At 64.9% G+C, this 15,005-nt stretch overlaps 2 protein-coding genes across 6 annotated transcripts; both read right to left on the bottom strand.

Moving 5' to 3' along the window:
* Window positions 1-71: 71 nt before the first annotated feature.
* GATD1 (glutamine amidotransferase class 1 domain containing 1) lies at window positions 72-5,383 on the bottom strand. Of its 2 annotated transcripts, XM_069565638.1 has the most exons (8): window positions 5,186-5,383; window positions 3,650-3,726; window positions 3,244-3,349; window positions 2,855-2,962; window positions 1,836-1,930; window positions 1,394-1,487; window positions 1,145-1,256; window positions 72-1,069 (listed from the first exon to the last, which is right to left on the bottom strand). In XM_069565638.1, the coding sequence occupies exons 1-8, from the start codon at window positions 5,247-5,249 to the stop codon at window positions 1,063-1,065; spliced, it is 663 nt and encodes a 220-aa protein (XP_069421739.1). In that variant the 5' UTR covers window positions 5,250-5,383; the 3' UTR covers window positions 72-1,062. The 2 variants fall into 2 exon arrangements, with proteins under 2 accessions (XP_069421739.1, XP_069421740.1); XM_069565639.1 differs by having other exon boundaries at window positions 1,050-1,256; window positions 5,186-5,293.
* A 6,481-nt stretch (window positions 5,384-11,864) lies between these two features.
* Window positions 11,865-14,869, bottom strand: CEND1 (cell cycle exit and neuronal differentiation 1). 4 transcript variants are annotated; one of them, XM_069565022.1, is made up of 2 exons: window positions 14,774-14,869; window positions 11,865-13,457 (listed from the first exon to the last, which is right to left on the bottom strand). In XM_069565022.1, exon 2 carries the CDS (start codon window positions 13,355-13,357, stop codon window positions 12,917-12,919), a length of 441 nt encoding a protein of 146 aa, XP_069421123.1. In that variant the 5' UTR covers window positions 13,358-13,457; window positions 14,774-14,869; the 3' UTR covers window positions 11,865-12,916. The 4 variants fall into 4 exon arrangements, with proteins under 4 accessions (XP_069421123.1, XP_069421121.1, XP_069421122.1 ...); XM_069565020.1 differs by having other exon boundaries at window positions 11,865-13,454; window positions 14,751-14,867; XM_069565021.1 differs by having other exon boundaries at window positions 11,865-13,454; window positions 14,774-14,867.
* Between the last annotated feature and the right edge of the window lie 136 nt (window positions 14,870-15,005).

The following is a 15,005-nucleotide window of genomic DNA, read 5'->3' as shown; positions in this document are numbered from 1 at the left end:
GCAAAGAAGGCTGGGTTGGGCCCTGCCCCGCAGAGCCCACCCAGGTCAGGTACGGACACAGAAGATGGCCCTAAGGCGTCACCATTTTTCTCTTTATTTGCGTTACCATTTTAAAAAACACTTGTCCAGCTAGGTCCATCACCAACTGGTGCCACACACGGGATGGCTGGTGAGGGGGCCCAGGCCCAGGGTGCGGAGGCCAGCAGGTGTCTGGAGCCGCCAGCAGAGAGGGGCGCGTACAGGGCACGGCCTGGTCTGCAGCGCTGGGACTGAGACGCCTAGCCGCCTCCCTCCTCCTCCCTTCCGAGGGGCTGGCCAGGGCAGAGCCAGGCGGGGAGAGGAGACTCCGGGGCCCACCTGTGGGCCCCAGACCGGACAGGCGCCCGGAGAAGCTGGAGAGCGCCCAGGCTGCACTGGAGTTTGCTGGCTGGACAACCACCTGGCAACCCAGGGCCGTCCGCCACCCCAGGCCAGCGGCCGCACTCCAAGAGGAGCTCAGGGCCCTGCCGCGCCCACCCCGAGCAGGCCTGGTCATCAGGACCCGGACGCCACTCAGCAGGGTGGCCGCGGGCGCTGTCCACAAGCTTCACTCCCAACGTTGGAGGGGACGTGCAGACGCCGCAGCGTCCGCCTGAGTCCACCCCAGCCTTACGTGGGGTTGCCATCATGTTGAAACAGCGCTCCAGGCTAGCGTCAGCCCCCACCAAGGACCAAAGGGGTGGGCAGACCACAGGGAAGCCAGGAACAGGACCCCTGGGTCCTGGTCAGCAATCGCCCCAGCTTCCAGGAAGGCTCTGTGTCCCCCGGGGACCCCACAGCTGACTGTGGAGCACTCGGGGTGCTCGGGGTCCACGGACAGCCCGCTCAGCACTCCCTACCCCTCCCCAGGGAGACCCACCACAGTCACTGGCTCGGCCCATCCCCCAAGGCCGACCCCTTCAGGGAGGATCCTCAGAGCACCCCAGGAGTTCCACCAGGGGCCAGGCAGGCCGGGTGTCACGAGGCAGGGTCTCGGGGGACACCCAGGACATCTGGAGGTGGCGGCATCTGCTCGGGGCCTGCTCACTTCCTGCGGGGTAGATGCCAGTTCAGACACAGGGGCCGGGCACCAGGCGGACCCCCACCGCCACCCGCGGCCCCTCACCGGCTGCCACAGAGGAAAAGCAGGTTCTGCACGGCAGGGACGGTGGAGCCGGCGTTCTGCCCGGTGACCAGGTGCCGGTCCAGCACCACGTGCAAGGCGTCAGGCTCGCTGGCTGCAAGGAACCCGAGCGCCGGGGCCTCAGGCTGCGAGCGGGGCGCCCCGAAACCCCGCTGCCCTGCCCCGCCGCCCCAGCTGGGGCTCGCGACCAGGGTTCCCACGGCCCCCTGGACGCTCAGCCCGGCCGCTCACCGCTGAAGCAGGCCCCTGCGTCCTTCACGAAGTCCTCCACGACCAGGGGCAGGTGGGCGAAACCCGGCGCCCGTACTAGCTCATACACGGAGGGCTGTGGGGCCGGGGCAGTGCCCAGGGTCAGGGGGCTGTGGCCACCCCCAGGCGCTGCCCGCGGGGAGGGGTCCACTGCAGGGGCGAAGCTTCCCGGGTCCTCCCCAGCATCAGGACACGGGGCCACCAGAAAGGTCCAAGCAGGTGAGTTCAGGGCCGAGGGTCGGGCACGGAGCCTGACAAGGGGGTGTGGCGGTGCCCCTGGAGGAGCCCCCCCCAGACCCACCCCAGGACCTGCGAGCAGCCACCCACTCAATGGGGCTCGAGGGACCCCGGCTGCAAGCCCCCTGCGCCGCGCTGGGCCAACAACTGCTGCCCCCCCAAGGGCCCCGCCTGTCCGTGCACTCACCCCGGTGACACTGTAGCCTTGGAACACCCAGGACCTGTCCTCGCTGGTGGCGCAGCAGAGGGCGGCCACGCCGTGGCCCACAGCACAGATGGGCTCTGCAAGCAGGCCAGTGCGTGCTCGACGCCGCGGCCGCCCAGACCCCAGCGACACCCTACCTCCTGGCCCTCCACACAAGGTGAGTTTGTTCAGAGCTCGGATCCCCTCAAGCTGGTCAGGGGCTGAGAACCAGGCTCAGTGGGAGGAAGATGGCTGCTGGGTCCACCCGTCACACGGGAGCACCGCCCTCTGCCTGTCAGAGCCGCCTGACCCGGCCTCTGGGCAGCGCCTAGAGCCCCCTCCTCTGAATGCAGTCGGTAGCAGGGCAGGGGGACCCCGGCCCTCCGCTCAACCCCAGGCCCCTGGCTCCAAGCCCCCGTCTCAGAGGGCAGGCTGGCACAAGTGCGTTCCCACGGCTGAGTGCCCGGACAAGCACTGCCCATGGACAGGGAGGCCCCGTTTCCACCAACAAAGGACGCTGTGTGCAGCCTTGGGTTTGCCCACTCGTCCTGACGCCAGGCCAGGGCAGTGTGCCACGTCCCCTTGGAGCAGACACGTCTCCTCAGGGCAGTTTTCCCAGCCCCTGCCCCCCGGCCACCCACATACCCCACCAGGAACCAAGCCAGCATCCTGCCTGCCCATCTTGCAGGGGGTGGGGCTCCCAGCCCACAGCCCCCAAGGGAACCAGGCTGAGGCACCACAGGGGCAAGTCGGGAGGCCGGCGGTGGAAGGGATGCCCACCTTTGTGTGTGTGTATACGCGTGTATACGCGCTGAGTAAACCTGTCCACTGGTCGGGACCACGGCGCCCCACACTGACCCTAGGCAGCTCCTGCAGTGACTCGGCATTCCCACCAAAACCTGAGCCCCAATGAGGCCCACGACACCACCTCCCGCACCCCCTCAGGCACTCCTCCCTGTCGGCGGGGTCCCATCTTCCCTGGATCTCACGCCACCCCCCAACCCCGGGCCCGAGGCACCTACTGCTCTCAGAGTGGAAGTGCTGCAGGATGCGAGCCAGGGACCCGCTGCTGGCCAGGTCCACCAGGGCCCCAGGGCAGCTGGGGATCAGCAGGGCGTGGTAGCGGGCTCCTGGGGGACCACAGCCCAGTCAGTCACGGACGGCGGAGCCAGCAGCCGGCCCCTCTCCGCTCCTGCTGCCCCCACCGGCTGAGGCTCCCGAGGCCCGCAAACCACCCGAGTGCCTGCCAGCTCCCTCCCCTGCTGGGAGCTCTGGCCACCGGACGGGACGTGGCCCGGATGGCCACGGTGCTCCACGGCAAGCCCCGGAATGCTCCAGGAAGGCGAGAAAGTAGTTTGGGGTCAGGACCCAGCAGGAACCGCACCCCCCAAGGCCCTCCCAGGCCCCACACCGTCAATAGACTCCAGCTTGGCGGGGCTGGCGTAAGCTTTGAGGCGGAAGTCCTGCACCCAGCGCGCGTTGCTCTCGTTCACGTCGACGAAGTCCATGGGCTTCCCCTGTGGGAGCCCAGAGGCCAAGGGTCAGCACCTCACCCCCTGCTACTGGCACACGGAGGCTCCAGGAAACTGACAAGGCCTGGGACCCCCGGCAGCCCCTTGGGACAAAGACGCCGTCAGCTCAGCCCCTCAGCCCCTGCAGGCCGCAGTCCCCGCCCGACGAGTGGAGGCAGGCGTCCCAGGAGCCTCTGGGGAGACTCAGCACAGAGCCCCTGGGGTCCGGGCCCCTAGGCCCCTCCACGAATGGCGTCACTCTCCTGGAGACACGGGCTCTCCTGGAGACAGGGGCGCGGGACTCACCCCAGGGGTGGCCACTTGCAGGCTGAAGGCAGCGCTGGCCAGCGTGAAGCAGTGCAGGAAGGACTGGGCCGACACGCCTGCGAGGAGACGCAGCCCGGTCGGTTCGGGACTTCTCCCGGCCTGGGGAGCAGCCACTCACCCCACCTCACCCAGGGCCCACCCCGCACGTGGCTGGGGCAGCAGTTGCAGCCCCCTGGCCCCCTCATCCCCTGAAGGGGGTCTCTCTCTCCCCCCAGCCTGACCACTACAGGCCTTTTCCAGAAGGCGAAGCCAAGTGTGAGGGTCCCGAGGCCCGCAAACCACCTGTGTGCCTGCCAGCTCCCTCCCCTGCTGGGAGCTCTGGCCACCGGACGGGACGTGGCCTAACCAGGGACTGAGACCGCCACACACCTACCGATTTCAGCCGGGGGAGGGGAGGGGGGCAGTGATAGAGGCCTGTGGCTCTGGAGGCGGGGCCGCAGCCTGTGTCCCTGGGGAAGGGGGGTGCCTGCGGGATCGGGGCGGTGGGCTCCTTCCCCCACAGAGCTCCTGGGTCCTGCACGCCACCCCAGCCCTGGCGCTGTGCCCCGCCCTCTTTGCGGACCCAGGAGGAAGGCTCCCCACTCCTGGGGGCTGAGGCTCCATCACAGACACCTGCTTCTAAAGGGACCTGATCTGCGTCCTTCCGCCTTTAGCTTAATCAGGGGACTCCACCCTGAACCTCACCTTGGACCTCACCTCTCTCCAGTCTGCGGATCGGCGCATGCACACTGTAGACAGTCTGCATATCTGGCAAAGGCAGTCTCCCCGGTTCTGCCCGGTTCCTCCAGCCCCCTCTACCCCACCTGCTTTGGCCCAGGGTCCGCGGAAGGGCCTACTCTTCCTGCCCACAGAGCCCAGCAGCCTTTCAGAGCTGTGCCCCCAATCCATGTCCTCAACATCCCTCCCCGGGGGCACACCCAGGCCGGCGCGACCCCTCCTCACCATTACCTTGCTCCCAGCAGTCACCCACGACTCCAGGACTGAACCCCACTCTCAGTGGCTCAGCCGTGACCTCTCCACGGGAGGTGGTGCCCCTCAGTGTCTCCGTTCTGGGGGGCAGCTCAGGGGCCCTGCCTGGTGCTCAGCACACTGCGACCCCGTGTCCCGCTGCCCTCGCTCTCCCGCCCACTTGGGCAGCGGCTGAAGTCAGGCCGGAGGCAGGCTCCGGAGCGGGACCCTGGGACCCGCCTGGGCGCCCCGCCTCCCCGCCGATCGACCTCCTAGCGGAAGCCGAGGCGCCCGGCGCCGCCGCCCGCCGGCCCGGAGCACCCGAGGCCTCGGCCGAGAGGCCGCGCTCGTGGGCGGGGCCCGGCCGCCCGGCTCCCCTCGCACCTTCACCCGGGACCCAGCCGGGGGGCGCGGCCCGGGCACCGCAGGGCCCCGGGACAGTCCCCCCACCCCCGCGTCCCCGGGCGGCGGCCGGGCGCACTGGCCAGCCCGCAGCGAGCACCACCGCGGGCCGCTCTCCACGAGCCGGAGCGCTCGCGGCCCCGACCCCGCCGTCGCGAGCCTCACCTTCCGCGGCGCCGCTGGCCACGAGGAGGCAGGCGGGCCGGCTCGGGAGCCGCTCGGACGCCATGGCGGGTCTGCGGGGGGCCGGCCCGACTGCGCGTGCGCGGGGCGGCGGGGCGCGTGCGCGGGGCGGCGGGGCGCGTGCGCGGGGCGGCGGGGCGCGTGCGCGGGGCGCGCTTCCGGGCGGAGTCACGCGCCGCGCGGCCTGGGGGCGGGGCTGAGCGGCGCTGGCCCCGCCTCCTCCCACCCCCAGCTCGATTCCGGGTCAGGTCGGCCGCCCGCCGCGGGCAACTGAGCCCTTGGGCGCGCTCCCGGACCGCGTCCGCGTCGTGGCCCCGGGGGTCCGCAGAGAGGTCTGAGCTGGGCTGCGGGACCGCAGCGGCACGGAGCAGACTCCTAGCCCGACCCCCGCTCGCGGTCGTCGGGAACACGGTTCCTGACCCTCCCGAAACCCAGGTCGGGGCCGCGGGCCAGCCTGCAAGGAATGCGTCCCGCGCGGCATTTGACACCTTGCAGGACGTGGCAGCGGCGGTAGCATGCGGCCTCCCCGTCCAGAAGCCTCACTCTGGGCCCGGCAGTGGTCCGTCTGTCGGTGTCCAATGGGGCGGACACCCACAAGGTGACCTGTCAGGGCGATTGAGCTGCCCCCCGGGTGGACTGGGAGTCTCGCTGCCCCTTCCTGAGCAGGCGCTCATACCAGGGAGTGGCCACCACCCTCACATGGGAGGGGGCAGCGGTGAAGAGGTGCCTGTTACTCAGGCCTGGCCCTGAGGCCAACACCTGGGCCAGGTGGCCAAGCGCACCTGGGCATGATGGCTGGTGCTGCAGCAGGTGTCTGCTCCCCTGAGGGCAGGCACAGGAGCAGAAGGGCCAGCAGCCCAGGCCCGGTGACTGTCTCCTGGCCCATCGCTCAGTCTAGAGGCGAGAAGAAGGGGCTCCCCCTTCAGAGCCCCCATCCCATCCTGCTGAGCCCCCTCCCACAGTTGTTGCCCCGGGTCACACCTGATGTGTGAGCTCACCTGCCTCCCCCTGGGCATCACCTACAGGCTGTGCCAGTTCCTGATCATCAGCTGAGTGCCCAGTGGAACAGTAGGAGGTAGGGCAGGCCTCGGGGCTGGGCACGAGGGCTCTGCTGTTGGGGCTGTGACGCCCTTGAACCTGGGCTCTTGCAGGTGCTGGGGCCCCCGAGGCACAAAGTCCCTGGGGACCAAAGGTCATGTTTTCCTGCGACAGCGTTTTATTCCTGTCCCTAGAACCTGCTCACCCTTGAAGCCAAGAACGGGTGACGGGGGCCATTTCTGGGGGACTTTCTGCCCGGTGGGGCTGGCCAGTGCCTCAGGTCTCCTCTGCTTTCTCCCCTGGAAACTTCCTCTTTTCAAAGCACATCTGAGCCTTTCCCCGGGAGCCATTTCACTTCCTATTTCTATCTTCCAAATGCTGGAACCCACCTCTCTGCCTGTCAAACTCCTAACCATCCCTCAAAGCCCATGGGCACCAAGGCACTGTCTACCCAATACTCCCTTCCTGAGAATACCCCATGCAAGGACTTCCCTGAGTGCCCCTTTGTTATCTCAGTCGGCCTGCTGGGTGGGCCTCCCACACAGGGACTTGGGATCGAGGCTCTCTCAGGGAGGGTGTGTCATGGGCAGCCCAGCTTCCCAAACAGGCAGCAGAGGGCCAGGAAGCGTCCCACTTCCCTTCAGTGGTCAAGCTTCTCGCTCCGGGCTCTCTTTTGGCTGGGGTTGGGCTGGGAGGCCTCCATAGGCTTAGATCCCAAGCACCTGTGGGTTGTGCTGCAACGGCCCCTGAACCTAGGACTGCCAAGGCCATGCCTGCCGGCTGGGCACAGGGCCCCTGCACCTGGAGCGGGATCGTCGGCAGGGCTGTTGAGAGTGCGGAGCTGCTGGTTCCACTGCTGACCCCAGGCTGCCAGCGCCTGGCCAGCAGCTGCCAGGCAGTGGCATTTTGTGGCCTGGAGTGGGGTGATGTGAAAGGGAGGCAGGCCCTGTCCCAGTCTGGCCTATCCCAGGGCCCAGGACATCAGGACAGGGAGCGACAGAGGCCTGGGAGGGTCCAGAGGAGCGTCTGAAGGGGATTGCCTGCAAACACCCCTCCAGGTCCTACAGAGCTGGACGGGGAGCCGGCGTGGATCCCAGGGGCATCTCCTGAGTGCTCTCTGCAACACGACAGGTGTGCGCTGCCCTCCAGCCAGGACAGGGGCTGCTCTCGGAGGGCAAGTGGAGGCATGGGGCTCTTGTCTGCTCAGCGGCCCTCTGACAGCCAGAGCGGCTCCACGGGCTGAAGGCCCCGGACGGGAAGCGCAGGCAGAATGGGGTTGGTCCCTGGGAAGCCGGGAGCCTCTGCCTGCTTGCCCTTTCACCTCCCTGAGGGCAGGGAGCCATGGCCAGGGCGGGGCTGGAGGCGCAGGAGTCCAGGCCCCACTCGGCATCCACGGGACGGTCCAGAGCAGTGGGTCGCCGGCCAGCTCTGCCCTCCCCAGGCCTCTGCCACTCTGCCCTGGAAAAGAGGTTCTGGAGGCCCCTACCTGGCCTGAAGCACCAGCCCAGCCCACCCCCCGCTGCACCAAGAATGAGGTCCTGGGCCCCCAAAAGGGGGCTGCACACCCAGGGGAGGAGAGGGCTCTAGAGAGGAAAGCAGTCTGGACCCCCACAGGCACCGTCTGCATCCCTGCGCAGTGACCCCACGTGCGACCCAGCTTCCCCTGCCGGCCCGCCGACGGGGCCTCTGGCCCTGGGCATGCTGCTACCGGCTGAGTTCTCCTGGCTTTCAGAGGTCCTTGTAAGCCTGCGTGGGATTTGCAGTGTGAGCTTCTTATATATGGAGCACTTTTTATATCTGGTGTTTTGTTCAGATCTCAAGAGTGGTGCTGTAGGAAAGGTCACTGGTCAGCAGGGCTTCCCTGGCGGCTCAGCTGGTAAAGATCCACCTGCAATTGTGGGAGACCTGGTGTTCGATCCCTGGGTTGGCAAGATCTCCTGGAGAAGGGAAAGGCTCCCCACTCCAGTATTCTGGCCTGGAGAATCCCATGGACTGCATAGTCCATGAGGTCGCACGGAGGACACAGCTGAGCGGCTTTCATTTTCACTGGGCATCCCCAAGAGGTTTTATTTTTTTATCGTTTGGAGGCATCCCTACCTTCCTCAAGCTTAGGAATGCTATGAACCAGAAGCTGAGGGGCTTCCCTGGTAAGAATCCACCTTGCAACACAGGGGATGCCAGTTTGATCCCTGGTCCAGGAAGATTCCACAACGTCATGGGGCACCTAAGCCCGCAAGCCACAGCTATGAAACCTGCATGGGCTGGAACCTGTGGTTGGAAACCAGAGAAGCCGCTGCAACGGGAAGCCAGCCCACCGCAGCTAAGAGAGAGAAAGCCCACGCGGAGCAACAAAGACCCAGCACAGCCATAGGCACGTAAATACGTATACACACACTTTATTTTTTGTTTTCATTTTTTAAATATTTTTTGATGTGGACCATTTTTAAAGTCTTTTTATTGAATTTGTTAGAATATTGTTTCTGTTTTATGTTTTGGTTTTCCGGCCGCAAGGCATATGGGATCCTAACTCCCTGGCCAGGGATTGAACCTGCACGCCTTGCGTCGGAAGGTGAAGTCTTAACCACTGGACCACCAGGGAATGCCCCGTGTACATACACTTTAAAAGCTGAGCCTCAGAACCCTCATGGCACCCTGGGACCTCAGCTGCCCAATTCTAACATTCCCCGCAAGGGGCCACCAGTAACTGAGCATGCGTGGAAATTAGACGAAATAAGGAAATGAGAGAAGCAAAGCATCCCTAAAGCTTAGATGCTGTGTTTCTCTCAGTGAAAGTGAAAGCCGCTCAGTTGTGTCCTCCGTTGACCCCATGGGATTCTCCAGGCCAGAATACTGGAGTGGGGAGCCTTTCCCTTCTCCAGGGGATCTTGCCAACCCAGGGATCGAACAGCAGGTCTCTCGCATTGCAGACGGGAACAAGAGATTACAAAGTAGTGTCTCAAAAGTACAGTGTGGCCTGGAGGCAGGTGCAGGCAGACGCAGGCCCAGGACAGACCCTGGCTGTGTGCGGAGTGACAGCGGGAGCCAGAGTCACCACGAGGCTGAGGGGACCCTGGCCCCCTTCATCTCTGGTGGCAGAGAAGCGCCACGAGCTCCTCCGCTCAGTCCCCACGAAACCCGAGGTTCAGATGGGTTAAAGTCCTTGCTGTGAGTAAGTGCCAAAAGTGTTAGATTAGAAAAGATTCCAGAAGGTTAGACAGTAAAGGGATCAACGGTTATGTGTGAAAACTTGAGATGTGGGGACTTCTAGACACAGGAAACAGATGCAGGCCAGCCACTGAATGCAGATAAGTGCCGTTTGGCAAAGGCTCGGAATACGAGGCACATAAGGAAACGCACGCGGGAGCGCCCTGTGGTTAGAGCTCTGCGCTTTCACTGCCTCGGCCAGGGTTCATACCTGGTCAACCTTTGGTCGGGGAACTAAGATCTCCCAGGCCCTGCATCTGGACCAAAAAAACAAACAAACAAAAAATCCTCCAAATAAATGACAAGAAGGCCTCTCGTCCGCAGAAAACCAGGTAAGCGGCAGCAACAGAAGAATCAGGAAAGGCGACGCCTGGACAGCCAAGGACTCAGCGAGCAGCGGTGGTTGGGTCTGTGCAGCCGAAACGACCCAAGGTGGCCCCTCTCAGACGGGCTGTCAACCTCGGAGGCTTCGCCCGCTCCCGTGTCACTGGGTGAGAGGCACGCTTCTCTCCCGGCCGCCCCACAGGCGTGAGACACGGCCGCCGAGTTTAAGGGGCACACCATGCAGCCCAGCCGCCCCACCTCTGAGCAGGTCCCCGAGTGAGCTGTGTGCTGGGCCCACAGTCGTCGCAGCCAACAAGTGGAGGCAACTCAGCGCCCATCAGCGAACGATGCGTCCACAAAATCTGGTCCACGCGCAGGGTGGGACTTAGAAGGAAGGAAATCCTGACACAGGCTACACCATGGATGACCCTTGAGAATGTGACGCTCAGAGAAATAAGCAGACACAGAAGGACAAATCCTGTCTGACTCCATTCACCTGAGGTCGCCCACAGAGACAGAACGAACAGGTGTTTAACGGGGACAGAGGGTCAGTTTGGGAAGAGGAATCGTTTCCGAGGGCCGATGGGGTGACGCTCCCATAATGTGAATGTGCTTAGGGCCCAGGACCTGTGCGCCCTCAGGGTTAAGATAAAATGGGGGAAACAGTGGGGACAGTGGCTGACTTTATTTTTCTGGGCTCCAAAATCACTGCAGATGGTGACTGCAGCCATGAAATTAAAAGATGCTTACTCCTCGGAAGGAAAGTTATGACCAACCTAGACAGCATATTAAAAAACAGAGACGTTATTTTGCCAACTAAGGTCCATCTAGTCAAGGCTATGGTTTTTCCAGTGGTCATGTATGGATGTGAGGGTTGGACTATAAAGAAAGCTGAGCGCCAAAGAATTGATGCTTTTGAACTGTGGTGTTGGAGAAGACTCTTGAGAGTCCCTTGGACTGCAAGGAGATCCAACCAGTCCATCCTAAAAGAAATCAGTCCTGGGTGTTCATTGGAGGGACTGATGTTAAAGTTGAAACTCCAATACTTTGGCCACCTGATGGGAAGAGCTGACTCATTAGAAAAGACCATGATGCTGGGAACAATTGGGGACAGGAGGAGAAGGGGACGACAGAGGATGAGAAGGTTGGATGGCATCACTGACTCAATGGACATGAGTCTGAGTGAACTCCTGGAGTTGGTGATGGACAGGGAGGCCTGGCGTGAAGCAGTCCATGGGGTCACGGAGTTGGGCACTGCTGAGCAACTGGACTGAGTTGAGTGAAGGATCCAGCTGCCGACGCAGGGACACAGGCTTGGTTCCTGGTGCGGTCACACCTGCCTCAAAGCGACTCGGCCTGTGGCCACGCCTGCCGAGCCCGAGCTGCAGCAAGAGAAGGGAGCAGCCCCACTCGCCACGCCTGGGGAAGGCCCGTGCGCAGCAGGGGAGCCCAGCGCAGCGAAAGGTGGGAAGGCAACAGCAAGCCGAGGCAGCGCCCCGAGAGAGCGCGGCCGCCGGACCCTCAGCTCCCAGAACTCCCCTTCACAGCCACCCCCATCCTGCCCCGAGTCCCCCCACGGCAGGAGACTTTTTTTCCTTCTTTTTTTGCATTTAAGGTGCAAGCGGAACAGAGAGTGGGAGAGGGGACCAGCTGGCTGGAGAGGGGCAGCGTGGGTGGCCACAAGGCCTGTGGACAAGCCCGTGGGCTCCGGCACCTTCCCTTGGTGGTTGGGCCTGGGCCAGGCGGTTCAGGGCGAGGGGTGCGTGTCCCAGGGAAACGCCCCAGGTTTGTGTGGGCCTGAGGTGTGGGTGCAGAGCCGGAGGTGGGTCCTGAAACTTGCGCCTGGGTCCTCTAGGGCCAGGGCTGGCAGGAAGGCCGGGCGCAGCCATCTGGGTGGGGCCGGGCCTGGGCAGAGCCACGAGTGGAACCCACCCGGTTCAAGGGCACCAGGTGGTGGGAGAGGCTGGGGAGGGGCACTGGGGGGGGGGCCCTGGCCCTCCCTGGAAAGCCCGCAGTGTGGGTAGATGACCCCTTGCACCCAGACAGGCCACCCCGCCTCTCCCGACCGCGTGCAGTTGAGGACGCCAGCCTAGTCTTTAGATAACAGAGTTTATTTCAAACCGACCTCCACTCAGGCCCAGGGTTCCAGTGGCCAGCTGGCCAGGCAAGGGCTCGTCGGTCTCGCAGTGCCCACTGCCGCCATGACGTGCTCCCAGCAGAGCGCGTCTCCCTGCAGGCTCGGGGGGCTGTGGCAGAGGGTGGTGGTCGCCTGCCCAGCGGCTCTGTTCCGTCATTGCTTTTATACGCTTCTTAGACTCCAGGGACCCTGGGTGGGCAGGAGGGGCCGTCTGCGGGCACTGGGCGGCGTGGCTGCCTCCCCGCCGGGCTCTCACCTGCCCCCAGGACAGCCACTGCAGAGTGGGGAGGGGTTCAGGGCAGAAAGGGTAGGGCCCAGCTTCAGGGGCCCCCTAGGGTCAGCCAGAAGGTAAACTTCAAGAGCGCCTCTGACACCAGCCTTTGAGCTGTCTGTCCACCCAGCCAGGGCTCAGGCGAGCAGGCAGGAGGCACGGAAACTCAGCTACTGTGACCATCCACCTCAGATCAGCCCACTGAGGCAGCCCACCCAGAGGAACCCCCATCCTGGCTACACGCAAAGAGCAGAAATGGGACAAACAGCCACACCCTTTAATGTCCCCATGCCAGCTGGACCTAGCTCAGAATCCGTCCCAGGCCCCTGCCCAGCCCTGCTACCCTGGGGGTTCATCAGGAGCTGCTGTCAGGAAGATCACAGGACCACTGGGGTCCTTGGCACAGGCTGGCATACTTGGGCAGGCAAGCCACCTTCAGAGCCTGCTTCTCCGTCCGTCCGCCGGTGCCTGGGTCCACGCGGAGCCCCACCCTGGGCCAGGGATCCACCTGCAGAGCCTGGGCCCTTCTGCCCTCGGGCTCAGAGGGGAGAGTGCTGGGGACCGCTCGAGGGGGCTGGGTTTCCGCTGCCTAGGCGCCTGTCCACCTCTCCCTCCCTCTGCTCGTAGGTGGGGGATACAACGTACTACATATGTATAGATAGCGGGGTGTGAATTCGGCATGCACTGGACTCCCAAGGTCTGTACAGGAAGTGGCTGTGCCCAGCCTGGGCACCAGCCATCATTTTTTTCGGACCAGGAAGGCCACCCCGAGAATCAGGGCTGCAGCAGCCACAGCCACACCCCCGGCCACTAGCAGCGGGGTCAAGTTCTCAAGAGGGCAGGGCCCCCGGCTGCTGGGGCCCCCACTGGGGGCCTCGCCCTCCTCAGCCCCGTCCCCAGGGCCCTTGGGCTCGGGGGCTGCATCAGGGGTGCTGGGGGCCGCGGGGGCCGGCTTCAGGTTGCTGTGGTTGTTGAGAAGGGCCGGGTCTGCCTTGGCCGGGGTCTTCTTGGCAGGTGGTGGCGTGGGGGTTGCCGGCGGCTCCTGCTTCTCCGCCTGGGCCTCCTTCTTCCCTGGCTTAGAGGATGGGGCCTTCCCATCCATAGCGGCGGGGGCTCGGCCCTCGGCCGCAGCCTTAGTGTCGGCCTTGGGGCTGTTGGTTGCCTTCCCTCTGGACTCCATGCTGGGTGCACCGGCGGGCTGTGTGGGACACGCGGGGGCAGGCAGGTGTCTAGATCACGGCAGCTCAGGACAGTTCACCTCTGGGCATCCTATGGGCCTGCTGGGGGAGACCCGATGAGGTTGGTGTCCTGTGCAGGCCCATGTCCTTGTCCCTTAGAGACCCGCTCAGCTCTCTGGACACTCCTCTCCTGGGGCTCAGCCTCCAGCTGGCCTCAGGCACCTCCTGAGAAGCCTTTCTGAGCACACGGGCAGGTGCTGTGGGCCCCCCTTTTGGGCTGGGGTGCTGGGATGAGGCCTGCTAGAGGCTTCAGTTGCCTCATCTGTGAAATGGTCTTGCCCACGCATGTCCTGTGTCCATCTTGTCGGCCCAGGGTGGGGAGGTCCTGACCAGGAAGAGAGCACCCACCCAGCCCTGAGATGTGTGGCCAGGGAGGTGGCTGGCAGCCCATGGGCCTGGGCAGAACTGACCATGTGCCCTTCTCAGGGCTGGGTAGGTTTGCGGGGGGGGGGGGGCGGTACGTGGGAACCCAGAGTCTGGGCTTTCAGGCACGTGGGGTCATAATGGACCCAAGGTCACCAGGACCCAGCTTGGACAAAGCCAGGGTGTCTCCCCAGAGGCTGGAGAAGCCGGCGGGAGGGCAGCGACAGGCCTGGGCTCCCAGCCGGTCATGGACCCCTTCTCAGTGCCCACCCCAGGCCTGGCCTTGCCTGCTCCAGCTTCAGAGCGGGGAGCCCTTCCTGACCCTGAGGTCATGCCTGCCTCTGGGGGCGGAGGGAGTCCCTGAGGTGAGCCTGGAGCGGGCACCCCCGAGGCAGGGCCAGGCAGAGACTGGGCGCTCTGGGCAGTAGGGAAGGCCTGGCCCTGATCCTCAGAGTCAGGCACAGGGCAGGGGGCTGGTGGCCTTGCCCCTCTGGACCCGTCTTCCCTCCCGGGAGTGGACCCGGCTGTCCGCAGCTCCTCTGGGAGGCTGAGGAACTCCTGCAGGGGGAGGGAGCCTGTGTGGGAGGCGGTGGCCCGGGGCCCCACCCCGACACACTGAAGGTCGCCTGAAGGTCACGTGCGGGACGGGGGTGTCATGGGGAGGACTGTCCCACTTCCAGGGAACCCAAGAGCCCGTCATCCCTGTCATTCTGGAGGGGCACCCCGCTGCTGGGCATCAAGTTCGCAAAGGGCAGGTGGTCCACGCTCCCCCTCCCCCAGACCCTCGGTTATTTTGGGCTCATACTGACGTCACCGGCTGCCCCTCCCCCTCCAGGCGTCTGTGCCCAAGAGAGCAGGGGGCTCCGGAGCGCCCCCGATGACCTTCATAGCGGAGAACCTGCCGCTCTGTCCAGGGGCCCCACGCCCCGCTCCCGCCCCAGATCCCGCGCCGCCGAGTCCCCGCCGCCTTACGCTGCCGCTCGCGGCGCTCCCACCTCAGGGCCGCGCGCTCTCCGCGGGACCACGGCTGACCGGACGGACGGCGGCGGGCGGCGGCTGCGGATGCAAGGACTGGGAGTTTCCCACAATGCACTGCTCCCGGCGCAGGAAGCGGGGCGGGGACCGCATCAGCGCGGGCTCCGCCCACCCGCTCGAGGCCACCACAGCGCCCCGGAGCGGCCGGGACCTCTGGGGACCCCAAGTCCAGTTCCGCTTTTGATCCGAAGG

This window comes from Ovis canadensis, chromosome 21 (genome assembly GCF_042477335.2).
Source record: "Ovis canadensis isolate MfBH-ARS-UI-01 breed Bighorn chromosome 21, ARS-UI_OviCan_v2, whole genome shotgun sequence".
Taxonomy (NCBI): domain Eukaryota; kingdom Metazoa; phylum Chordata; class Mammalia; order Artiodactyla; family Bovidae; genus Ovis; species Ovis canadensis.
Note: the sequence above shows the minus strand (reverse complement) of the source record. Positions and strands in the feature narration are given on the sequence as shown.